This window comes from Chlamydomonas reinhardtii, chromosome 12 (genome assembly GCF_000002595.2).
Source record: "Chlamydomonas reinhardtii strain CC-503 cw92 mt+ chromosome 12, whole genome shotgun sequence".
NCBI classification, from domain to species: Eukaryota; Viridiplantae; Chlorophyta; class Chlorophyceae; order Chlamydomonadales; family Chlamydomonadaceae; genus Chlamydomonas; species Chlamydomonas reinhardtii.
The window spans coordinates 1,020,670-1,043,352 of record NC_057015.1 but is presented as its reverse complement, the minus strand read 5'-3'; the positions used below and the strand labels follow the sequence as shown (position 1 = coordinate 1,043,352).

Sequence of the window (22,683 nt, the reverse complement as noted above, 5' to 3'; positions counted from 1 at the left end):
GCAAGAAGCACTTGCACCTGCGCCCGTACCCGCAGCGGTAGGGCACAACAACCCCAAACCCCCACCCCCACCCCCACCTGGTCCCAGGGCCGTGTGGCCGCCTCCACCAGCACTGCGGCGCCGTCAGACGGCGGCGCGTACAGAGCCTCAATCACCTACGTGTGTTAATGAGCACAGGGAAAGCAAAGCGCAAAGACAGTCAATTGTGTGTGTGGGTGTATGTGTGCGCGTGGGTCAGGGCATACGGAAACGCGCCGGACCACTGGAGCGCGTGGCGTGTCGGACTTGACCCCACCCACCCACCCACCCACCCACCCACCTGTACCCACCCCACCCGCCCGCCCGCTCATGCCCCAACTGAGCCCGCACACACACACTCATGCACACACTGCGAAGCGCGCTGCACTCACCCACTTGGCGGGCGGCACCGCCAGCGCGGGCACCTCGTCCCAGATGGCGGTGCGCACGCCGCCCGGGTCCACCGCACACGACTGCAGGCAGGGGGGGCAGCAGGGGCAGCAGGGGCAGGCGGGTAGGTGGGGCAGGGAAGGAAGGGGAGGGCGATGGGAGGAGAGGGGAGGGGAGAAGAAGGCAGTGGAGCAGAGGGGTTGGGGGAGTAGGAGAGGGGAGGGCAGTGGCAAGTGGGAGGTGGGGAGTAGGCAGCGGGAGGAGGTCAGGCCGGCAGGAGGCCCGAGGCTTCGTGTGTAGCACCACTCCCGCCGCCCCAGGGACGCCCCCCCCCTACCTGGATGCCGTACTCCCCCAGGCGGCGTTGTAGCTCGTATGCAAACAGCACCTGCGGAACGTACGGCAGTGCGACACGGGCTTGGCTTGAGCAATGGTGCGTGTTGTGCTGTGCGGAGCACATAGGTTGCGACATCAGCCGGCGAGCAAAACCCCTGCCAACTTCGCACATGTACTAAACGATACATGGGCCGTCCTCTCGCCCTTCCCTCCCCACTTTCTCCCGCCCTCCCTCGCGCCCCCTCCGCCCCTCCCTCCCCCTCACGTTGGCGCTCTTGGTCCAGGCGTAGGTGATGTCGGCCGTGGCGTGCAGGAACAGCCGCGGGTCCGCCGGCAGCTCGTAGCAGCGGTGCGTCACACTGCTCACCGCCACCACACGGCCCGCCACACGGCTGATGCCGCCGCCCGCGCTACCGCTGCTGCTACTGCTGCTGCTGCTACTGCTACCGGTGGTGCCGCTGTGGATGTTGTCGTTGTTGCTGCTGGTGGCTTCGGGACCAGTTGTAGCCGCAGGGGCAGTAGCAGCAGCGGCAGCTGCAGCTGCAGCCTCCGCCCGGACGCCCTCAATCAGCTTGGGCGCCAGCAGGCGAGTCAGCTGGTAGGCACCCAGGTAGTTGACCTGGCGGCGGTTAGGAGGGGTTTGCGGCGTGGCGGTTGCGTGGCGGTTACGGCGTGGTGGTTGGGGTGGCGGCAGTTGGGTCGGTTGGTAGCCAGACCAGGCACCGCATCGCACGAGACACGATATTGCGACGCCTATGCCGCTCAGCCGCATGGGCTTTGGCAACACCCCTCATCTCCAGCTCTCCACTGCTCGCCCCTTCCTGACCCCGAAACATATACGGTTGTCACCAGGCAGTAAGGCACCCAAAGACTGCGCGCATACACACACATACGCCCGCCCCCCCACACACACACGCATGCAACACCCCCCCCCCCCACATACAAGCACGCACCTGCGCCAGGCCGTTGACGCCCCAGGCCGTGATCCCGCTGCGCGGCCCCGGCGGCAGCAGGCTGCTCCCGGCGTTGTTGATCAGGATGTGCAGCGGCAGCCGCCACACGCCCTCGCCGCCACCGCCACCAGCACCCCCTCCGCCGTTGCCTCCGCCGTTGCCAGGCGCTGCCCCCTCCGCCTGGTGTTGCTCCTTCTCATTCTCCTGAACCAGGCCACCCCGGCCACCTGACCCGGTCGTCGGGCCTAGCAATGCGGCTGCGAAGCGGGATATAGACGGGGGGTCGGCCAGATCCAGAGCGGGGACACACAGGCCCCCGTGGCGGCCGCCACCGCTGGCGTGCTGGGGGCTGTCGCTGCTCTTGGTGTCGCTGGCGTTAGCGCTGTGTGTAGAGGTGTGGGGCTGCGGCCAGTGCTTGGAGGGCAGGATGAGATCCAGATCCGCGTCTGGCGCGAACCTGTGGGGCGGCGCCGTGGCGGCAGTAGCATTAACCGGGCGGCGGAGGCAGGTAGGCGACGTGGGGTTGGGGAGACCCATGAAGAGAAGAGGACAGCTGCAGTTCAGTGGACTGCAGCGGGCGCAGCGGGCAGCACATCGGCAGGCAGGGCACACAGCACGGGCCAGAAGAGGGGTGCTTTCCCCTTACTCTCCATGCCTCCCTCCTTGGTGCCCACCCAACACCTTAACCCCACCCCCTGACCGCCCGCCCGGCCGCCCTTACCGTGCCCGTATGTCCACCGCCACACGTGCCGCCTTGTCCGGGTTGCGCGCCCCGAACAGCACCGTGGCCCCGCGGGCCGCCAGCGCTGCCGCCGCCTCCAGCCCCAGCCCGCTGGTGGCGCCGGTGACCAGCGCCACGCGGCCGCGAAGGTCACGAACCGCCGGCAGCTGCTGATAATTGCGCTGCTGGTGCTGCTGCTGGTGCTGCTGAAAGCCATGTTGTTGAGAGCTGCTGTGGTGGTGTTGGTCCGAGGTGGGTGGCGCGTTGCCCAGCGGGCTCTGGGGCGGCGGTTGCGCGTCCGCCATGGTCAGGCCTTACGTCCTGCTTGTGATGCTGTTGCGGCTGTTGCAAATGGTGGCGCTCGGGCGGCGTTGCGCTTGTCTTGTACAGAGCAGTGCAGCAGGCAGAGCGGGCCGTGGCCGCGGCGGCGAGGTCGCGGCGGCGGTGCTTGTGCAGCAGCCCGAGTCGTGCTGCACTGTTCAAAGCAGCTGTCAAGCTCTTCACGAGCTCTTGCAAGCGGCCTAATGCGAGACCGCTGGGCTCTTCGCAGACTCAACCCGACGAAGCCCGACGAAGTGGCGCCAAGTGTTAGCAGTTGCTGTTCAACAGAATTCAGGAACTGGGAGAAAACACAGTACTCTAGCCAGCACTGCCGCGGCTTAGCCCTCTCCCGAGCTGAGCTGACGGGTGACCCGTGGGCCTGCAGCACCATGCATGCACCGTCATGCACAGCACCCACACACACCCGCACACAAGCTGCAGCGCTCAAGGCAGAGCTTGGGTTGAGCGCCAACAGCGCCGTGTGAGCCTGCGATCGGCAGGTAGCACGATAACTGTGGGGGACAGCATGAATGGCGTGCAGATACGTCGTGGTATTTCCATGGCATGCTCACCGGGTAAAGCTCTGCAGGTGTCGGCCCTGAGTCGCGGAAACTTTTTTTGGGGGGGGAAACGCGCCAGAGGCCCATAACCCGACCAGGGGTTCCTCCACGGGTTCCTCTACCCGACTGTTGCCTCTAGCAGGCCGCCAAGGGCTGACGTGCCGTCCAGCCCGGCGGGGCGGGGGGCTGGCCCGCCTGCCACCATGCGAGTCATACTACTAACATTATGCTCGGTGAAAGGCCTGGACTACCTGGACAGAATGGAGGGGCCGCATTATGCACTGGACCATCCACGCACACGCACACGCAGTACGGCACCCGGCAGGCCAAACCCGGCGACCCCAGGGCGAACGAAGTGGGCTTACTGGTGCATAACAAAATTGCAAGTTTGATACTCACATTCACACACTGCCCCTTCCTCACCTTCTTGGTCCTGCACGCACCGGCATCGCTCAGCTCGCGGTCTTTTCGGGCGCTGACACGACACAGCTGAGCTGTTTGGGTTAGGCATCACAAAACAATGGCTATCCAGGACTTTCGAGGTATGCGCCAGGAGCTGGAGCGCCCGACGAGTGCGTCAGTGTACCAACTCCGCTCGCTTTCGTTTCCATTTGCAGTCATAATGGTGCTAGCGCTTGGAGTATCGACTGGACTCCTGCTGCAATTATTGGTGAGTTGTTGGAGTGTTGCGGGTCCCAATTTATGCTCTCCGTGACTCCTCGCGCTCGCTGTCGTTGGCTTGCAGGGCTGCGTGCTATTCGACAACTGGTGAGTGCCTCAACATGCGGAGTGAAGGTCGGGGCTCTCAGGGTGCGGAATCGGGGTTCGCAGGACCCCAACCCGTGACCCCAACCCCACACGAGGGTTTCGCACCGTCGTGCCAGGGCGAACTCGAGGAACGGGGGCAGGAGCCGAGAGCGCGCAGGGCGCAGCGGGGGATTGCATGCAACATCTCCGAACGCACCGTTGCGTAGCGCACCAGGAAGGGGATGCTTGGTGTGGGCGACCCGCTGCGGCCGCTGGGCAGCCCGCGCTTGGGGCACAACACATGCCGTGTGTATGCCTGGCAAGCCGAACCGCCACCCCATGCACCCTGAACTGCAACGGCACGTGCAGGTGGCCCATGCTGGTCGGCATCATGTACGTGCTCGTACCAATGCCGTACCTGTTCTTCGGGAGTACGGGGGGAGACGGCTACGCCATCTACGGCTCCAGCATTCAGAGCGGGTGCGTGCTCCCAAGTCATGTTGTGTGTAGGGTTTGGGGCTGCAGAGGGGTGTAGCGTTTGGGCCTGCGGATTCCGTGGGGGAGTGAGGCATGGGGGCCGCTCAGAGGGTGCTGCGTGTGGGGCTGCGGGTGCATGTGCTTGGTGTGCTTGGGATTGGTGGGATGGGTCGGGCAGGGCGGGAAGGCTGGCAGCAGCTGCGCAGGGACCGCGGCTGGTTGGGATGGGTTCACCGGGGCGAGGGGCCGGCACCCAGCTGGTGCCGCTGCACGCCAGGCACCTGCCCACACCCCGTGCCCCGCCCTTTCCTTCCTCACGGCTCCACGCGTTGTCCCCTCAAAACCCACCAACCATTCACATGGCACAATGGCACAATGGCGCACCCGCCTCACCGCGCCACCTCTTCCTCTGTCATCGCTGTCATGGCTCCGCAGCTGGGTGGATGCCGGCAAGTTCCTCACCGGCTTCAGTGCGGTGGGCTCAATCGCCATCCCGGCCATCCTGGCACACGCCAAGGTGCGCACGGCGGGCGCTGTGGACTGTGGGGGAAGAGCGGCCCAAGGGGAGCGGGGAGGGGGGGATGAGGGACACGGTCGTTGAGGTTGCATGCGGAGGCCAGGGAAAGAGAATGTATGAAGGGTAAAGAGTGTCGCTGGGTGCTTGTTTACCACCCGTTGTGTCGTCAATTGTGCCCATCGCTCCTCACGACTTCACCGCTCTCCTCGCCCCTCCTCCCCACAGCTGCTCCGGCACCTTGCACCGCGTTCCAGCTTCCTCGCAACCCACATCACCTCTCCCAACCCCATCTTTCCCCCGCCTCCAGGTAATCACCATCGGCGCGCTAATCATGGAGCTGGCTGCGGCGCTGGTGCTTGGGGCCACCGTGCTCACCTACGACTACTTCAACAGCAAAGATAGCGGCTTCTTCTGAGGGGAGAGAGTGCGAGTGCAGCAGCAGAGGGTTATTAGCGGAGGCGCGCGGAGGCGTGGAGGGAGTGGTAGGGGGTGGTATGCTGTTTGGTGACATGATACGTTGGGTTGATGTTCAGATGCGCGGTATTGTGTTATGACTCGTGGAGTTGGATGGAAGATGGCTGCTGACTGGCTGGCGCGGTACTGAGTGGATTGGCTGTGAGGAGCGGGGGCAAAGCAGGGCGGCTGATTAAGGGTTGGGGATTTACCTCGCGAGGGGCAAGTGGCTTACGTGATTGGATGTCCACAGGGGACCAAGCGTGGCAGCTGAAATGCGTGCCCTGGTGCAGTTTTGGGCGCCAAGTGAAGGAACAAGCTGCGTTGAGTGTCTGAGTTCCAGTGAGTAGCATGATTGCGACGTGAAGGGGGCTTGGCACCGTGCGGGGTCCGGCAAAGGGGGCAACAGCCTGCAACAGTTGCTGCCAATGGTCGTGCATGCGCCGAGTAGGATATAAGGGCTGCGTCACTGTATAACAATTGTATGCCTTACGTGCGACCTTTCTTCAACACTGAGCGAAATCGAGCTAAGCCGAGTAGCTAGTATGGCCTTCCGCGACTGACACACAGCGCTTGAACGGCAACGCACTCCACATGTCTGAGCCTCGTCTGACATGCTATCTCTTCCAAGCGAAGGAAAGATAGGGCACTTGTATGGCGCGGCGACACGGCATAAAGTCGCTTGTCACATTGCTCACTGCGGTTGCCTTCAGCGATTGGGGTAGCGCAGTGCGCACATCTCCATCACAGAAGAATGGTGCGCTGGCACTAACCGGGGTTTTTGAGCTTCTGTCCAAAGCAGCTCACGTCCTTCACTCCTTCCCCTGCCCCAACCCCTCGGCGCCCTCACCGGCCCGCTGCAGTCGTTCCGGCATTCGACAAGGAAGCCCGCACAATAGCGCCCGATGACAAAGGTACATGGCCCCTCCTTTCCCAAGGGTCTTACGTGCCCAGTCCGCCCACTGTCAGCCCACACAAACCTCCACGCGCCTCAGCCCGGACCATCCCCGCCCCCATCCCCGCCCCTACCAGCCTGCGAGCTGCCCCACGAGTGGTGCCGCTCTCCCGGGGCGGTGCTCAAACGCGCCGACTGCGACGACGACGGCGTAGCCGACTGGGTCTGCATAGACCCAACAGGCCCGGACCCGACCACCGCCGCAGGCGGCGGTGCAGCCGCATCCGGAGGCGCCGGAGGCGCCGGAGGCGGAGCCGGAGGAGTGCGGAGCGTGACCAACGTGTCGCTGTCGGGGGATGTGGGCGTGGGCCGGCGCGGCGCCATCACTTCGGGCAAGGGCTGCGACCCGGCTGCCAGCGGCTGGCCCAGTGCGCCCAAGAAGCTGTGCCCGGAGGTGTTTGGAGGTGGGGTGGGCGCGGGGGCAGTGGGCGGGGCGGGGCGGAGAAGGGGGTGGGTTGGCAGAGCGGGGCAGAGCTGCCGGTAGCGCCAACAGGCGGGGGACGGGCGCAAGGGGGCGGGACACGCCTCCGTACCTTTCCGTACAGAGCGCCAGGCCACGGGACACGTGTGTTTGCGCCGTGCCTTGCCCCCCACCCTTGATGCCGCCAGGCCCGGACGAGTGCGAGCAGCCGGACGACTGGTGCGTGCACCCCGCCATGAGCCTGGGCCGAGTGGACTGCGATGGCGACGGTGCGGTGGGCGGGGGTGGGCGGCGGTGGGAAGGGGTGCGCGAGCGGAGTGAAGAGGCAGCGGGCGAGTAGAGGCAGGAGGTGGAGGCAGGTGGTGGAGGCAGGAGGTGGGTTGTAACTTGTCGCACGACCGCGCCAGCGCATCGTCCTCTCTCCTTAATACGCTCTCGTCCCCCTCTCACGTCCTCCGCGCTTCCCAACTGCTGCCCCTGATCCCTGCCCCTGCTGCCGCCACCCCTCCTCTTCATCCACAGGCATCCTAGACCTGGTGTGTTCAGATGCCGAGGGCAACCGGGGCCTGCTGCTCTCCGGCAGCTCCCCGCCCTGCGACAGCGAGCAGGACGGCTGGAGCCTGGCGCCCCGGGAGTGGTGCCCGGGGTACTTCGTGGGTGAGCGGCAGGAGCGCTTGCAAAACAACACGCGGCGATGACAGAGTTCGCCTGCGCGGGCCACGACGGTGACCGCACACGCCTTCTGTCCTAGCCCTTACATGATCCGTTTTTTTGGGTTTCAAGCCCCCACACGCAATGCATCCACGCACCCGCCTGCAGACGTGCGTGTGTGCCCTGGACCCGCCTGGTGGTGCACCCACACGTCTGCGGTGTTGCAGCAGGCGGACTGCGACGGGGTGAGTTGGGGGCGGTGGGTGCACACGGGGACGGCACAGCACGGCACGGCACGTTGTGGCACGGCACGGCGCGGCTGTGCACATGCTTGGTCACGTGGCTCGCTGGCCTGCGCACGGGATGCACACGTCACCCGCAGGCTGTCCTCGGGTCCTCGGCCCCCTATCAACCAAATTTGCCCACACCCACACCAATACGGCCCGCGTATGTCGCCTGTGCCTACCGCCACCACCACCACAACCACAACCACAACCACAACCACCACCGCCACCACCACCACCACCACCGCTACCACCACCGCTACCACCACCACCACTTCGCTCCAATCAGGACGAAATCCAGGACTGGGTGTGTTCCGACGACCGCGGCCGCCGCGGCGCCATCATGTCCAGTCAGCACTGCGGCGCATGGGACGGCGCCACCGGCTGGCCGGACGCGCCCGCCGCCTACTGCCCCTCCTACTTCAAGGGTGAGCGGCGGGGGGTGGGGGGCCATGAGTGTGGGGCGGGAGTCATGGCTGTGAAGTGGTCGAGGGCGACGTGAGCTGATGAAGCTGATGCGGCACTGGGGCACAAGACATGTGTGGTCTTGGTAATAGTTGTTGGTTGATTGAGCTGTGTGGTGTTTGCGCGCATGTCCCCTGGGAACTCGGTGCATTTCAGGAATGGGGATTATTGTCGCGTGCCAGTCCGTTGTCAAGCATAGGCCACGCTCTCCTCATCGCCCTGTTGAATTAAGTTCGGTTTAGTTTGGTCTGGTATCTACAACCCCACCGCCCACCGCCTTGCGGTCGCGTACTCGCCTGCCGCCCGGCTGTACAGGCCCGCCCTGCCTGCGGCCCGAGTGGTGGTGCGAGTCGGACGACGATGAGTTGACCATGTTTGACTGCGATGAAGACGGGTGAGGACAGCCCCGGGCCGAGCAGGGGGGTAACGCTTTGCACTGCGCACAGCTGCTTTGTGCCTTGATAGGTCGGGGCGTGCCCGTGGCCCCACCGCTACGCACGCCCTTCCTTCCCCCTTACACATCCTGCACGTCCCTAACGCAGTAACTTGGACTTTGTGTGCGTCAACAAGCCACGGGGCCAGCGCGGCGTGATGCTGGCAGACGCGCGCTGCAACGCCTTTGACAACGGCACGCACTGGCCCGCAGCGCCCGACTCCATGTGCCCAGGCTTCTTCGCCGCAGGTGCGAAGAGGGCCGGCTTGGCTGAAGGCAGGTTGTAGGGTGCAGGGCTGGTGGCTAGGGTTTGGGGCCCTTCCGTTACGGTACATGGGTGGCGGATTTCCAGTGGGTGTTGGGCAGACGTGACTTGCGTAACCCCCTGGAACTGCATGCGCTGTTTGCTGTGCAGAAGCTGCAAAGCAAGGAGCGAAGTTGCAAGTTGGTAAAGCGCTCGTGAAGGACGCGAGCGAGGTTTGAGTGCAGAATACGGCGGACCGGCGGAACGAAGGTTCGGAGTCAAGAGCTGTCCATTGTGTGAGCCAAATCCTCCACAGCGCAACGTGTTGATGGGGAAGCACTCTTACAGCGGCTGGCGCCAATGAGGAGTAGACGGGTGTAGTAATTTTATGAAGAAGGTGCCGGGTCAGCCAGCCCCGGTCGTGCAAAGGGAGCACGAGTGGCCGGCTGGTTGGCTGGCTGAGTGGCTGTGTGGCTGAGCCCGCCTGTGGAGATTGATGCGGAAAACCTAGTGCCGATGGTGGTGTGTTTACACGGTGTGCCGCGGTGAAGTCAGGGCCCCGTGTGACAGGCCCGACAACCCCGGACATAATGCTCTCGCAATGGCTGACATGTGGGCGGGTGCCCACGGAGTGCGCGATGCAAGGCGATGGCAAGTAAGTGCCCTCCAGCTTTGTTGACTCCGTCATCAACGCAACTACGCAATTCTAGTAGTACGCCTCAGCTAGCATAGCCGCAGCCCTCCAATCGTCATTTACCTAGCGCCCCCCCCCCACACACACACACACTCAGCCCATCGCTAGGGCGGGCTAACCCCCCGCCCTAGCGATACGGAGACAAAGCCGTAGTCAACCTCAAGTACGCATCCTCAAGCAGTGGAACAAACAAGGAGGTGGCTGCCTTATGTGCCTTATGTGCCTAACGTGATCCGTGTGCTCCTCCTGCTGAAGCTGATGGGCTTCGAGCGGCCGATCAAGCTGCAGCGGCCGCCATGGCCGCCGGCGGCGGCGGGGCCGGGCTGAGAGCCTGAACGGCGCTAGCAGGGCGTGGGGCTGAGGGTGCACGTGTTGATTGGCGGCGAGTGACGTGACTAGTTTGTTAGCTGCGGGTTAGCACGGACTGTGCACCCCACCCAACCGGCCACGTCCGGATTTGCGGGGATGCCAAAGGCCCCCAACATAGAGGCGTGTGCTTAGTAGGCGCCCGCGTCAAGGTGGCTGGGTTGATAACGACCCGGGATCAGCCCTTTTCCTGCCATAAGGCAGCCACCTCCTTGTTGTGACCGGTTTCTGCCAGGTTCAAGGGTCCCAGCTTCGCTGGTCACAAAAAAGCTGCAACGGCGCGCAGGCTGACGAGCTTGCCGGTGTTGCTTTGGTTAGGGGTCTGCAGCAGGTGAATGGAGCGTGTAGTAAGCAGCAGCAGACTGCATGAGACAGCAGTAGTTTGCTGCTGTTCTGTTGTGCTTGGGCCTGTAGCTTGCGGCACCTGGCAGGCACTGCCTGTACCAACCGACCCTGGCTATGTCCGGGAGATGAGGCATTTCGGAGGACATTATGCCTCAGAGGCTGACACGTTTAGGTGCGGTGTGGGCCCAGCCCACACTTTTCCCCTGTTGAGGACAACTGCCCCTCTTGTCTGCAAATCATCATCAAAATAACGCGCTCCATCCGGACCGGCCGGATGTTGATGCCGAACATGGGGTTGCCTAACATGGCTTTGATGGCGGTGCTCTCACGTTACAGCTGGGGGAAGGCCTCCGCCGGCCCAGACCCAATCATGATAAGCCACGCGGGTTGCTTCGTTACAGCTGTAACAGCTGTACAGCTGTAACGGCGGGGGCGCACCAGCCTACCAGTGTCTAGGACTGGCGAGGCGCTCTCCTGAACCAGCGCCTTGCTTGACAATCCAAGCCCACGGCTGCTCACGCGCATCTGCTCTTGAACCGCTGAAAGAGAAAGCACATGCCTGCCTGCTGCCACCATTCTACCGACGCACAAACGCATAGGACCTCAGCTGACCAAGGCACAAAAGAGAGGAAAGGTAATTGGAACCCCGCGCCAAGCCCCCAGACATCGCTGCTCACGGTTCTGAACGCCTTACCCTACTACCTGGAAGATAAGCTGGCACCCACCGAAGACCACGCCGGCGAAAAATGCTCTCAAAGACCGCCGCACGTAGCCCCTGAAGCACCCCTCACTCTCCCCACCAAGAATCCATTACCACGTTCAATAACTTGCAGGCACCAGCAAGGACAGGCGACTGTCTGACGGCGGGCATTGGTGCCGTTGCACGCACTACACGCACACAGGCAACAAATATAAAAGAATACGCCCGCCTCCACTATGTCCACAAACCCAGCCAAGGCCCCCAGCCCTGATCCAGGTCCACGCACGTGGTCTACCCGCCCGAAGGCTCCCGCTTGGAATGCCGCTTCCCTTTCTCACCTTCTACACCTGGCATAATACAGCCCGTTGTGGATGGCCTCCCTTTACTAGGAACGTTTAAAACAACCAGTGTCGTGTACATTGCGCAATGCTGCTCTGCGTCCACGCACACACGGCACATGTGGCCGGAACACACAGGCCGCACACACCCCACAAACGCTACATAACTCATGCAAGTACTCCCCAAAACTTAGAAGGTCATTGAAAGGTCGTTGATATGTCCGAGCCAACCGTATGGAGAACGTGTTTGCAGACATGCGGACCACCGTAGGCGTGCCCAGTGCCAACAGTGCATACTGCTACTGCCACTCATATCATTGCTGGTTAGTCACTCGAACTGGTGTCGTCATCAGCATCCGGAGGCGGAGGCGCCTGCGCCGCCAGGGTGAGCCATGCGTCCAGCTGCTTGGCTTCTTCCGAGTTGCAGAACAGGTCCTGCGTGCTGCTCCCACCCTTCGGCAGCCAGTTGTTCGCCTCCGCCCGCCGCATCGCTCGAATGCTCTGAAAGCGCAGGCACCGCTTGAACGGTCGGTTGGCGTTGGCAAAGGCTAGCGACTTGCCCTGCAGCTCGCCGAAGGTGACTGTGGTAGCGTAACCGTTAATCTGGCTCGCGTCGTAGCCCTTGTGCAGCTTGTGCTCCGCCGCGTAATCCCACACCTGCATGCACAATAAGAAGTGCCTGAAGTACGTGCGCTGTCAATCCTATGGGGAAGGAGCACGCACACGCTGAGACCAACAAACGGGGAATGTCCTCTAATCGACCGGAAGGAGCGCCAGGCTACACATACAGCAGCTAGCGCAACAAACCGGCAGTGCTTTAAACAAGTTTATCCCGATCTCATGCGTATAACCGCGAAAGCTATTTCGCAAACGCATACCTTAACCTCCTCCAGCCCAGAGTCCAGCAGCTTCAGCTTGAACTGGATCTCTCCGGCCTCCTGCACACTCGTGAAGCATATGCGCGAGTCGTCGAAGGCGTGCTCCAGCGGTTTGAAGAGCAGCAGGCCGTTCCGGGTGTCGTTGATGTTGTTGAGACCCAGCAGCACGGGAAAGTCGTCCTTCCTGTCAATAGGAAGCACGCGCGCACGAGGTGATAGGCATGCGGATACAAGCATCGTGCCGCTGCTTCTGCTAATGCACAATGACAGAAGTACCATACTGCTGTCTGCCATCAACGTACCAGCAGTGCTTGAACAGGTGGGCGCCTGCGAAGCCAGGTAATCATTCGGGTGGAAGGTAAGGGTTGGCACGCAAGGACCAAGGAAGACAGCAGTGTACCGCAATCGCAGCAGGTTAACTGCTGGCGGTTCTAGGAAGGGGCTCCAAACAGTTTCATCCAAGCTTACCGCCCTGCCGCACGCAAGCCCTGTGACGTTAACGAACACACTTCGGTCAATCCCCCAGCAACGATACCACTCACCTGTGACCAGCGTCATGGGCAGCTGGACATCGAGGAGCATGCAGCGCAGCTGGTGTTGCGCGTCCATGGTGTTGCCGTAGAAGGCCTGAAGCTGCGCCTTGAAGTCATCCCCTTGTCGTGATTTTGACGCTTTGCTGGCAGAGTAGTCATACTTAGCCAGGAGCAGCTGAGCCATCGTCGGCATCATGCGCGCCATTTGTGTGAGGTCCGTCACCGCGCTGCGCAGTTCCATGATGGTCGCCATCAGTTCCTCTGCACAACATCCAACCAGCAAGGGCTGCAACTCAATGTAGTAGCGGGCATGCTCGATTCCATCCAGGGACCTCTGCATAGCATGCGGTCAATAGAGCAAGTGCGGGGTGCTGGGAGCCATCACAAAGAGGATCCAACGGCGACAGCTAGCCGGGTAGGCGGCAGGTGCGGGAGTGCTGGTGCTCAGTGGCGACTGGGGTCGGGGTTGGGGCGTGGGGTTGGGTTGCCAGCAGGTGGGGCACGGGGCTGAGACTGGCCTCGGTCCTGGTGTGAATTGCCGCGGCCTCGGCAACCAAACCACCCAGCTCGTCCAGACCCATTCCTCTGCCCACCCGAAGCCACTAAAGCCCGCACAGGCTCACCTTGCTGGTCGCGCGGGTGCTCCGCGCCTGGCGCGCCGGCGCTGCCACCTGAGATAACAGGCAGAGCGTGCCGGAGGCGGAAAGGTCTTACCGGCAGCACGCCGACGGACCGCAATATGTTTCGCAATTCTGTCTTTATAGCTGCGAAAACATTGCTAACTTTGCAAACTGGTAACCTTGGATCGGGGCAAATGGTTAGGATGTTCAACTCCCTTCGTCCGCCTCGCATGTCCCCTGGCTTCCTTGAACCAAACTATGCCCAATTATCGTGGGGGCTCGCCCCGCTTCCCTCTCCGATGCCGCTCCGCGTCCGGTGCCTCGCCCGAAACCTCACCGCCTCCTGTCGCGCTCTCCATGCCCGCTCCAGTGAGACCATGCGTGCTCTCCATGCCCCTAGTCCGCTCCACACAACCCTTAGACAGCACGCGCCATGCCGGTCCGCCCTGCTCACCTCGCGGGTGCTCCCCGTCTTGCGCGCTCGTGGTCCTGCCACCTGTCGTTGCGGCCGGCCAGTGCCCACGCGTTATGCGGTGCGGTGCGGGCAGCAGTCTTCCCCTGACTCCAATCCCCCGACAGCCCCGACAGTCCCAAATCCTAAGTGTAAATGCAGCCGAGAAGCAACGTGATAAGCAACACGCCTGAGCGAGCTTGAACGGAGCAGCACCGGTACCCAGGGAGATCCGGAATGTTAGAGCTCTCTTTCTGCACAATCCATACCGGCCCCAGCCCAGCGCAACAGACTATCTCACCGGCTCCTGTCGCGCTCCCCAGGTCCAGGCCAGCCGCCGCGCCTACAACATGCGAGCGGCCGCCCGGGCATATGCAGATTCAGTCACGGCGGGAGTGGGGTGTGTATTTACGGCAACGGTATGCAAGGGTGGCGAGGAAGCCTCACCAGTCGCTCGGGCCATCAGTAAGGGGTTGGAAGAGATGTGAAAGGCCGTCAACAGAGGCAGGGCGGCGGTGTTTCCAACCCCTGCGCCCCACCAACTACCCAACCGCCCCAATACGCAACGGCCCCACTCTGCTGCCGGTCCCCAACATCGCGTGCCGATCCCCACACAACAGCATCGTGACTATGCTCACCAGCAGCCGCAGGCAGAGAGCCTGCCAGGGGAGGAAAGCACAACGGATTCCAGTGAGGCTGCAGCGTCAAGGTGTGCTAAGCAAACAAGATGTCGAAATCTCGCCGTTTGAGTTGTGCGTGTGATGGGGCGAGGGGGACGTGTCGCTGAAGTCGCTCCCGAAGGGCTCCCGAGTTGAATGCCCTCCCCGTCACGCGCAACTGAATGCCACACTCACCAGCTTGTGCTGCACTCCCCACACCCGCCGAGCCTGCACGACGTAAACGCGGCCAGGAGACATATGCAGATTGAGAACCGCTGCATGTACCAGGCTTTCTTCCCAATTCTTCCCAATACCCTGCGAAGTGGCATGATGGCCCCACTCTTCCGCTCACCCTCACTCATTCACGTGCCCCTCCCCACCCAACAGCATCGTGGGCCCGACCCGACCACACATGTGGACGCTCCCAGTCAACGCAGAGCGTACTGTGCCGTGCTCTTCGCAATAGCCCACCCCCGGAATTCCAGGGCTGTTGCTTTGGCCCATCCGCCGGTACACCAAACCCTAGGGCAGAATACAAACTCACCGGCCCCTGCCACGCTCCCCACGCCCAGGCCAGCCGCCGCGCCTGCATCACCTGAAAGCGACCGAACCACACATGCAAACCAAGGGAAGATATGAACAAAAGGCATGCGCAGGTTGGAATGGCGCTGCACGTGCACGATGCAGGCTGGTGAACGGGTAGGGACAGCGTGCGGACCCCAACCTCACTGCTGTGCACCACCACTGTCCAGCGGCCACCCTCTGAGCTGCGGCGTGTCGTGACCAGCCACTACTCTTTGCGCATCGCCCCACTCACCAGCTCTTGTTGTGCCCACGCCAGCCGCTGCGCCTGCAAAACGTGAGAGCGATCAAAAGGCAATGCAGGTAATCAGCATCGCCAGGGCGGAACGAATCACGCCCCGCCAATAAGGGCCAGAGCCGGAGGGCCGCGAGCCCAGGCGGTGCCAGCCTCTTAAACTCCCCTGGTCTGCATCCGCTGTCACCTGTGACCTGGCAACACATTCCTTCGACCAAACCCGACCGAAACCATAGTTGAAGCTCGTCCCGCACCTCTCTCCGATGCCGCTCCGCGTCCGGGGCCTCGCCCCAAACCCAAGCAGATCCTGTCACGATCATGCCCACTAATCCGCTCCCATAAGGATTTAAGGTCAGAACTCAGACAACGCAAGGTTTGAAGCTATGTTGAGGAACGTTTCGTGGAAAGGAGACGAACCTGGATGGTGGCCCCGCCTCCCACTGAATGGCACTTTCTGATGCCCCGAGCGCGCCACGCCGCACCCCGCAGCCCCAACAACTATCAATGTGCCGATCCCCACCCTAAAGCCTCTTGGAGATGCTCACCAGCAGCGCTGTTCACGATAGCTCAAATACGTACGTACTACACCGCCGCGGAACACTAGAGCCGGAGTCTTAGCTCAGGTCAAGTCTGGGCTAGCACAACCAACTCACCAACTCCAGCCGCACTCCCCACGCCAAGGCCCGCCGCCGAGGCTGCACGACATGGGAGCAATCGGGGGGACACGTGGAGATGAGATGCTCGTGCGGGGTTCCTGGGTGCGGGGTTGCTGGCTGCAAGGCATATGTGCGGGGTTGCGCGCACAAAGGCACGGAGCCCGCGAGAGTTTTAGAAACGAATGCGGGCGTCGCAACGGAATCGGGATAGCAGGCGGTGCTTTGTGAAAGAGCAACTCCCACACGCACAGAACACCTGTGCGGATCTCACCTTGAGCACGGATAATTTGGTCTGCCCGTGCGGGTTTTAGTTTGGCGTCCCGAAGTCCAACATAGCTCGCAGCCTCCAGGTCCTCCAATGTAGCGTAGCCTGGTTTATCAACCGAGGGGGAAGGAGTGGCGGTAGTGCGAGGGTTAGGAAAGGGAGGGAAAGGTAGCGGTGCGGGTCCACGCAGGGCCCGGCAGCGGCGGCGGTTGCACGGGCGCCAGGCCGTGACCATGCCCCGCCGTGGCTGTGCAACCATGCATGGAATTGATTGAGAGCGGAAAGGAGCAGCATGGACACCAGAGGGAGCAGCGGGTTCTCGCACCGGCCCTGGAACATATTTGAAAGGCCACAGTGGCTCTTCATGCGTGTAACGCTTGGGCTTTCACGCACCACAGAAGAAGCGTATATATCAACCGAGGATTTAATCGGCGAGCGAAAACAGACATAGCAGCAGCGGCTCACCACCGTCCCACAGACAGCGCAGATCCTCCTCGGTGAAACGGCTAGCTCCAACAGGGCCGAGCCATTCTCCTAAAATCACACTCAGGCCGAGCCAAGCCATAACATAGGCTCTAATAACGCGAGGAAGTCTGAAAACAAAATGCTGTTTTGGATGGAACGGTCTGGAGACTGTAGGGTCACAGTCCTGTTGCCGTAAAGAGAAATGTTTTCAGATAGCCCTTGAGAATCTCTTGAACGCGTGCCTCAAACCAAAGACGGATTGGCAGGGATGGGGCGAAATTATTTTCGCGCTTAGTTAAATTCGACGTCCATAACTTTATTCCGGTAGCAGTCGATTCAACTTACATAGTTACAGCGCTCACAGAACCAAACTATGCAGCTTACGTTGGGTCGCTCGGGGCGCTGCCGTCGCTCGGGGCGCTGCCGTCTGCTCTCCTTGGGCAAATGTGCTGCTTATGTTTGCTTTTGTAAAAAAACCTTGGCCATCCCGTGCTCGCTAGCCTGTGCCATGTTCTCCTTGGGCGCGCAGACCGCATGCGCGCCAGGCGCCAGGCGCCAGACTCAGACTGAGACGCGCTCGGCCATCTAATCCGATTGGAGGAGCCCAACGGGAACAACACCTGCTGCTGACATGTTGCTTGTCGCGATTGGGGAAGGGGACCTCTTGGTGAGCAACCGGGTGCCCAGTGTGCCCTAGGCACGTGGCATCCGTGCCTTCCCCTCGCGGCTATTGGAGGTGCTGCGAGGTACGTGGGCTGATGGTGTATATCAGTAAGTGCTTGCGGTCTGTGAGCGACTATGCTTGGGCTGGGTTTGTGCCCCAGGGTAGGTGTGCGACCGTTGGGCTGTGCGGCGGCACCGCCGGCCTGCCAAACATTCAACGCCTGGATTTTGTCAACTCCTTGATACCCGCCTCGACTGGCTTTCGGCATCTTGAGGGTTGCTGCGGCCTTTGCAACTGGATAGTGGGCCAACTGGGTACTGGCCCGCCAAGCATGCAGGGCGGCCGGGCACACAGGCGGTGCTCGTGTTGGCTTGCCTCTTGCCCCTTTGGGCGGAGCCCTTGCGGTCGCATCGGGGCCTTCTCGGTTACCAGCCTCCAGAGCCCTGCAGAGCCCTTCAAAGCGCTTCAGAGCCCTTCAGAGCGCTTCAGAGCCCTCCAGAGCCCTTCAGAGCCCTTCAGAGCGCTTTAGAGCCCTCCACAGCCCTCCAGAGCCCTTCAGAGCCCTCCAGAGCCCTTCAGAGCCCTTCAGAGCCCTCCAGAGCCCTTCAGAGCCCTCCAGAGGCCTGTGCAAATTCCTCCAGAGGCTGAGCAGCTCCGAAACAGCCCGTGTCAGGAATGCCACCACCTGCACTGGGAAGAAGCACACTTTTTATGACATTCATGCTCTTCCCCGCTTACATGTGTTGCAGGTACCAGCTGGTACCAGCTGTGCAGCGCGCGTGGCTTGTTTTTATGCAGGGTCGCCAGGTTGAACTACCAAGGGGCCCCGGCCTGCACATCATAACCATTGTCAGTCAGAGTATGTTCTCAGTTTCTACCCAGCTACTCGCTGAGGGCGCTGAGGGCTACATAGACACGTGCATGCGGGATAGCGCACCTCCTGCTCAAGGTGTTTGTCCTGTACAACAGCACGCAGCACTCAGCAGACCAAGGAGACACCTCCAGGGCTTGCATCTTCCGGGGTTAGGCCACCTGGGCCACCGCCGCTGGCGAGAAGAGTTGCCACGTTCTCACCCACGGCACCCAGGGCCAAAACAATGCTACTATTTAGCGTTGTGGGGGGGGGGCTCCGCCCTCTGATGAGGCATTCGCAGGTGTGGACTTCATGCTGTCGCTGCACAAGGGGCAGCATGCTAAGAACACGCGCGTGGTGAGTGGGTTCAAGCCTGGTGACGGCGTACGATTGTTGGAGGGCACGGGGCTGTTTGACAAGGAGCTAGAAGGCCACCTACTCACATGACATTTTTACACCGTGACTCGGCAGAAGGGCTATAGGTTCGCCGTGAAGGGCAAGCGACGCCTGCATAGCCCGTCGGAAATGCTGTTGGTTCGTGAAGTGACCAGGGTCGCAAGCGGGGTGGCAAGCGCCAGGCAGAGGCAGCGCCAGGTGCGGCGTGCTTCGAGGACAGCAACTTTGTAAAGGGCAAGCTGCAATTTTTGGTGAGATTGAAAGGATTTCCCAAGGCTGAATGGCTGCCCGCGGCTCAGCTGCAAGAGGACCTGAGCTCCGACGCTCACCGCGCGCTTCGCAAGGCGATGAAGAACTGACGCTAGTCGCTAATGACTCACAAGAGCAAAAAGACTAAGAAAAGCCTCCATTGTTCGACTTCGGAGTTTCAGCCGAGTTTCAGCCGAGTTTCCTGCGAGTTTCCTCAGAGTTTTGACTGAGTTTCCCTTGAGTTTCTGTGCCTCGCTCCTTTCGCCCCACAGAGCGGCGCCGCCCCCGCCGTGCCAGTTTCAGTGCAGCCCCCAGCTCTGATGCAGCTCGCTCGTAGGTAGGAAGACTGACGCGCCGCACCGGTGCACGCAGTGCACCGCACGCGGCCATGTCCTCACCTGGCTGGATCACATCCCATCACATCCCACACGCCACTTCCCAGCGCGGCGGGGACGGCTGGCGCCGCCCCGCCGCGCCAGTTACAGTGCAGTCCGTGTGAATCCCGTGTGCAGCCCAGATGCAGCTCATGGAAAGGCGCCAGCCCCATGCATCCCATCTGAGTTTACACGCAGCTCACACGCAGCTTCCCAGTTCCTGGTTGCTATATGCAGCCAGGAACGAGCAAGGAGTGATCGATGGGAACGCAGTAATGGCGCGCATCAAATCGCAAGTTATAGCAGACTTCTGGTCTAGGTTACAATCGTATGTGTGTCTTGGTGCCAAACCGAGGGGGTGGGACCGAGTCTCGCCAGGCCACCCTTGGATTGAGCGAAGAGCAGATGGAAGTATGAAGCTGAACAGACCACGAAGTGTCATAATGGATGAGGAGGTGGAGTGATGGCACCTAGTAACATGTTCGGTATGGCGGGAGGAGCGTCCTATGGGAGCAAGCCTACTAGAGCTAGAGTAGGCCGACGGCGCTGCAGGCGGCACGCCCCTGGGGTCCAGAGCAGGGTGTTCGTTCTCCACGTCACTGGCTCGTGAACTGCGTCAGCAGGTCCCTCTTGTAACCAATGCAATCTTCCCAGCCGGCACCACATGCAACTGCCAGCTCCCACTCGTGCGCCACGCCAACCGCCAGCCACCACCCCCTGACCTCCGCCGTACACCTATGCACTCATGTCGCTTCGCAGCCGGTCTCCCGCGCAACCTCCAGCTCCCAGCCGTACAGCCACCCGACTCATGCCAACGACCCATGTGCGTGCCCCCAGGCTCGGCAGCTTCCCAGCCGGCCCACCGTACAACTACCAGCTCCCAGCCGCGGCAGCTACCGACACCCAACTGCAGCTCCTGTACGGCTGAGGGGGTGGGGGTGCCGTACACGAGTTAGTCGGGCGTTAGTTGGAGCTGTCCCAGGATGAAGGTGTATCTATTTTTTTGGAACTTTTGCTATGAGGTCGTGGATGTGTCAGACAGGGGTGGTGTCAGACACGTGCTGGGCTCACGGTCGCAACTGGCGGCTGCCTACACCCCATCCGCCACACAAAACACGTCCACCACAAGGGCGCCGTGCTCTTGCCTTTTCCATTTCGTAGTTATAACTATACCACACACCATCACCTGTGCACGCACTTTAGACAGAACGGACCGGTCCAGCTGCGCAAGTCAGCAGTCTCGGCAATCTCAACACTCTGATGCAAGCATGAGATGATGGGATCCCTAACCAAGTCACCGAATTCATGCCTGTCTTGACGCTTCACGAGTCACGACTCCTCATCTGCCCGCACCGTCCCATTTGCGGCGTCCTGTCAGCCAGGAACCCAGCACCGGCCTGGGCCCCAGGTGACCACTGCCGCCGTACCTTCCCTCTCCCCTATCCAGTCGGCCCCTGCTCCTGCTCGTGTTGCCCTGCAGCTCAGCGCGGCTTGCCGCCGCCGCGGGCACGTTGCACCAGGTCCTGCGGCGTGCGGTGGGCGAGGGTGGGCGTGCGCGACATACCGTCTTGACAGGGTCACCAGGTAGGCACGGCCCCCTAGTGTGTGTGGCCCCTCCTGAACCACCCAAAGCGCACCGCCCACAACCCGCTGCGTTCTTCCAAGCACGTCGATAACCCCTTAATCGTGCAGTATCAATGCCCCGCCATACAAACCACATGCCTATCGCCCCTACGTCTTCTGGTCCATGCAGTAAGCCCTTGTTGGTTGCAGTCGGTCACCTTGGCTGCAGGTGACCCCCTCCCCCACTCACCCGCCCCCCACACACACCCACACACCCACACACCTGTACCCCCCCCCCCACCCACACACACGCCTACGCCACGCCACCATCACCTGCACGCTCGGGAACTCTCCGCACTGGAGCAACAGCGTCCGCACCGCCGCCCCGCCTGCTGCGCCGCCGCTGCCGCCGCACAGCCGCACCCGCAGCTGCGCCCTAGCGGCATCCGCACCGCCAGTGCCGCTGCGGACGCGGAACGTGCCGCCCTGCATGCCCAAGCACAACTGCAACTGCAAAGCCACGAGCGCATACACCGCCAGCCTCTCAGCGCCACCAAGTACCGTGTATTGTTCCAGCCATGCTCACACCAGCTGACTGAACCCACCGCCAAGCAGCAGAAGCGCCAACCCACCGGTGCCAGTCATGGGGATGTTTGCCCGCCCCCCCCACCTCAGTCTTACCGTGCTCTTGTCTTTGATGTTGCAGTCGGCCAGGGTGCGGCCGTTCTCCAGCTTGCAGTGCCAGACGAGACACTGCTGGGCCGGCGGGATGCCCGCCGTGGCGCTGCATTGCATGCATTACACATGTGGGCGAGCGCATGTGTGTTTCACGCGGGCGGGCGTGTGGACGGGCAGTCGTAGCAAGCAGGCGGCATAGTCGCGTACCAGAATCGCCCCACTCTATTGCCCCACTCTATTGCCCCACTACCCCTCTTACCAGACGCGGGCCTTCAAGTACTCCACGGTGTCGGATGGTACCAGGTCGCTGATTGTGAACTTTGTGTTGCCGATCACTTGCAGCACGGAAACCGACATCAGTTGGCTGCGATTGGAGCGGCTGCTGGCGAACACGAACGACGGGCAGCCAAACTCCAGCTCATCGTCTGCAACCTCCGCCTGCAGCTGCAGCAGCTCGCTCTCCGACAGTTGCGGCTGGTACGGCGGCAGAACGCGACCCAGCACAGCCGGCAGCCTGCGGCGCAGGCTGCACAGGCACCCACTGGGGAGCACGTACGCAGTCGGCAGCTCCGAGGACCCTGTGCCGCAGCGCAGTATCAGCTCTGCCACGTCGTCATTCCACTGCACCAGGTCCTCGGGGCGCAACAGTCCGTCCTGCGTGATCTGCGGGGCGCGGCGTGGAGCAGTGTGGAGGGGCCTCGAGGGTCGCCACACATCCAGTGGGTGTCCAGGCGCGGCATGCAGGTGTACAACGCAAAGCGCGAAGCGAGCTACCTCTGCACGCTGCTGCTGCCTGACTAAAGGGCCAGACCGAAGCTGGCCGCCTCCTGGCTAACGTCACAAGCGCCCATCTCTCTCTCTCTCCCAGACTCACCAGGAACAGGTCTTCGCCGCCCAGCGCCGCCCGTGCGCGCCTCAGCAGCTCAGCCCGGTCCAGAGCTCGCTCCTCGCTCGGCTGTAGCTTCAGCGTGGCGCGAGCGGCGCTGTCGGCCCTGACCGCGCGCACAGACAGGATCGCCATGCCGGCTGAACGACCAAGAGTAAGTGGCGAAGGATGTGCCGTGGCTGCACGGGGCTGCGGCCGGGCACCGTGATGGCTTCCTTTCCATCGGCACGGACGGTATGTGGAGGCGTGGGGACCTGTGGGGACCCGTGCCGCGGACCCGTGACCGT

At 62.1% G+C, this 22,683-nt stretch overlaps 6 protein-coding genes across 6 annotated transcripts in view; 3 read left to right on the top strand and 3 right to left on the bottom strand.

Moving 5' to 3' along the window:
• The window catches only part of CHLRE_12g491100v5 (uncharacterized protein), a 6,922-nt gene extending 3,415 nt beyond the window's left edge, over positions 1-3,507 (bottom strand). The window contains exons 1-8 of the mRNA XM_043067919.1: positions 3,312-3,507; positions 3,083-3,226; positions 2,419-2,696; positions 1,698-2,154; positions 1,010-1,363; positions 746-796; positions 411-491; positions 78-155 (exon numbers count right to left, since the gene is read on the bottom strand). Of these exons, the coding sequence (XP_042918017.1) occupies positions 78-155; positions 411-491; positions 746-796; positions 1,010-1,363; positions 1,698-2,154; positions 2,419-2,696; positions 3,083-3,130 (1,347 nt within the window). The 5' untranslated portion in view covers positions 3,131-3,226; positions 3,312-3,507. The remainder of the gene's footprint in view (positions 1-77; positions 156-410; positions 492-745; positions 797-1,009; positions 1,364-1,697; positions 2,155-2,418; positions 2,697-3,082; positions 3,227-3,311) is intronic.
• A 110-nt stretch (positions 3,508-3,617) lies between these two features.
• CHLRE_12g491150v5 (uncharacterized protein) lies at positions 3,618-6,023 on the top strand. Its single transcript, XM_001690891.2, has 6 exons — positions 3,618-3,841; positions 3,917-3,969; positions 4,045-4,067; positions 4,416-4,526; positions 4,959-5,040; positions 5,348-6,023. Exons 1-6 carry the CDS (start codon positions 3,820-3,822, stop codon positions 5,453-5,455), a joined length of 399 nt encoding a protein of 132 aa, XP_001690943.2. The 5' UTR covers positions 3,618-3,819; the 3' UTR covers positions 5,456-6,023.
• Positions 6,024-6,097: 74 nt separating this feature from the next.
• CHLRE_12g491200v5 (uncharacterized protein) lies at positions 6,098-10,575 on the top strand. The gene is made up of 11 exons (XM_043067920.1): positions 6,098-6,250; positions 6,357-6,407; positions 6,526-6,852; positions 7,058-7,138; positions 7,392-7,526; positions 7,689-7,765; positions 8,094-8,232; positions 8,585-8,663; positions 8,812-8,951; positions 9,118-9,601; positions 9,738-10,575. The coding sequence occupies exons 1-10, from the start codon at positions 6,148-6,150 to the stop codon at positions 9,183-9,185; spliced, it is 1,200 nt and encodes a 399-aa protein (XP_042918016.1). The 5' UTR covers positions 6,098-6,147; the 3' UTR covers positions 9,186-9,601; positions 9,738-10,575.
• A 94-nt stretch (positions 10,576-10,669) lies between these two features.
• CHLRE_12g491250v5 (uncharacterized protein) lies at positions 10,670-16,957 on the bottom strand. Its single transcript, XM_001691077.2, has 14 exons — positions 16,734-16,957; positions 16,275-16,373; positions 16,001-16,042; positions 15,348-15,380; positions 15,075-15,125; positions 14,726-14,758; positions 14,510-14,530; positions 14,173-14,214; positions 13,875-13,916; positions 13,424-13,471; positions 12,810-13,061; positions 12,570-12,594; positions 12,268-12,451; positions 10,670-12,046 (listed from the first exon to the last, which is right to left on the bottom strand). Exons 1-14 carry the CDS (start codon positions 16,831-16,833, stop codon positions 11,714-11,716), a joined length of 1,305 nt encoding a protein of 434 aa, XP_001691129.1. The 5' UTR covers positions 16,834-16,957; the 3' UTR covers positions 10,670-11,713.
• Positions 16,958-17,054: 97 nt separating this feature from the next.
• CHLRE_12g491300v5 (uncharacterized protein) lies at positions 17,055-19,917 on the top strand. Its single transcript, XM_043067921.1, has 3 exons — positions 17,055-17,479; positions 18,147-18,897; positions 19,168-19,917. The coding sequence occupies exon 1, from the start codon at positions 17,107-17,109 to the stop codon at positions 17,320-17,322; it is 216 nt and encodes a 71-aa protein (XP_042918015.1). The 5' UTR covers positions 17,055-17,106; the 3' UTR covers positions 17,323-17,479; positions 18,147-18,897; positions 19,168-19,917.
• A 348-nt stretch (positions 19,918-20,265) lies between these two features.
• CHLRE_12g491400v5 (uncharacterized protein) lies at positions 20,266-22,617 on the bottom strand. Its single transcript, XM_043067922.1, has 5 exons — positions 22,385-22,617; positions 21,770-22,173; positions 21,514-21,616; positions 21,166-21,342; positions 20,266-20,792 (listed from the first exon to the last, which is right to left on the bottom strand). Exons 1-5 carry the CDS (start codon positions 22,529-22,531, stop codon positions 20,751-20,753), a joined length of 873 nt encoding a protein of 290 aa, XP_042918014.1. The 5' UTR covers positions 22,532-22,617; the 3' UTR covers positions 20,266-20,750.
• Between the last annotated feature and the right edge of the window lie 66 nt (positions 22,618-22,683).

What these genes read in the sequence shown, in the direction of transcription:
- CHLRE_12g491150v5 (XM_001690891.2), top strand. Translation starts at nt 3,820, where the DNA reads ATGGCTATCCAGGACTTTCGAG. An exon ending in TGCGTGCTATTCGACAACTG is followed by an intron (nt 4,068 to 4,415) that starts GTGAGTGCCTCA and finishes CGGCACGTGCAG; the next exon opens with GTGGCCCATGCTGGTCGGCA. An exon ending in GGCTCCAGCATTCAGAGCGG is followed by an intron (nt 4,527 to 4,958) that starts GTGCGTGCTCCC and finishes ATGGCTCCGCAG; the next exon opens with CTGGGTGGATGCCGGCAAGT.
- CHLRE_12g491300v5 (XM_043067921.1), top strand. Translation starts at nt 17,107, where the DNA reads ATGCAGCTTACGTTGGGTCGCTCGGGGCGCTGCCGTCGCTCGGGGCGC.
- CHLRE_12g491400v5 (XM_043067922.1), bottom strand. Translation starts at nt 22,531, where the DNA reads ATGGCGATCCTGTCTGTGCGCGCGGTCAGGGCCGACAGCGCCGCTCGC. An exon ending in TACTTGAAGGCCCGCGTCTG is followed by an intron (nt 21,617 to 21,769) that starts GTAAGAGGGGTA and finishes CATGCAATGCAG; the next exon opens with CGCCACGGCGGGCATCCCGC. An exon ending in GAGAGTTCCCGAGCGTGCAG is followed by an intron (nt 20,793 to 21,165) that starts GTGATGGTGGCG and finishes CGCACGCCGCAG; the next exon opens with GACCTGGTGCAACGTGCCCG.
- CHLRE_12g491200v5 (XM_043067920.1), top strand. Translation starts at nt 6,148, where the DNA reads ATGGCGCGGCGACACGGCATAAAGTCGCTTGTCACATTGCTCACTGCG. An exon ending in AGTGGACTGCGATGGCGACG is followed by an intron (nt 7,139 to 7,391) that starts GTGCGGTGGGCG and finishes CTTCATCCACAG; the next exon opens with GCATCCTAGACCTGGTGTGT. An exon ending in CTGCCCCTCCTACTTCAAGG is followed by an intron (nt 8,233 to 8,584) that starts GTGAGCGGCGGG and finishes CCGGCTGTACAG; the next exon opens with GCCCGCCCTGCCTGCGGCCC.
- CHLRE_12g491250v5 (XM_001691077.2), bottom strand. Translation starts at nt 16,833, where the DNA reads ATGGCTTGGCTCGGCCTGAGTGTGATTTTAGGAGAATGGCTCGGCCCT. An exon ending in AGACGGGGAGCACCCGCGAG is followed by an intron (nt 13,472 to 13,874) that starts GTGAGCAGGGCG and finishes CTGTTATCTCAG; the next exon opens with GTGGCAGCGCCGGCGCGCCA. An exon ending in CTGGGCTGGAGGAGGTTAAG is followed by an intron (nt 12,047 to 12,267) that starts GTATGCGTTTGC and finishes TTGTGCATGCAG; the next exon opens with GTGTGGGATTACGCGGCGGA.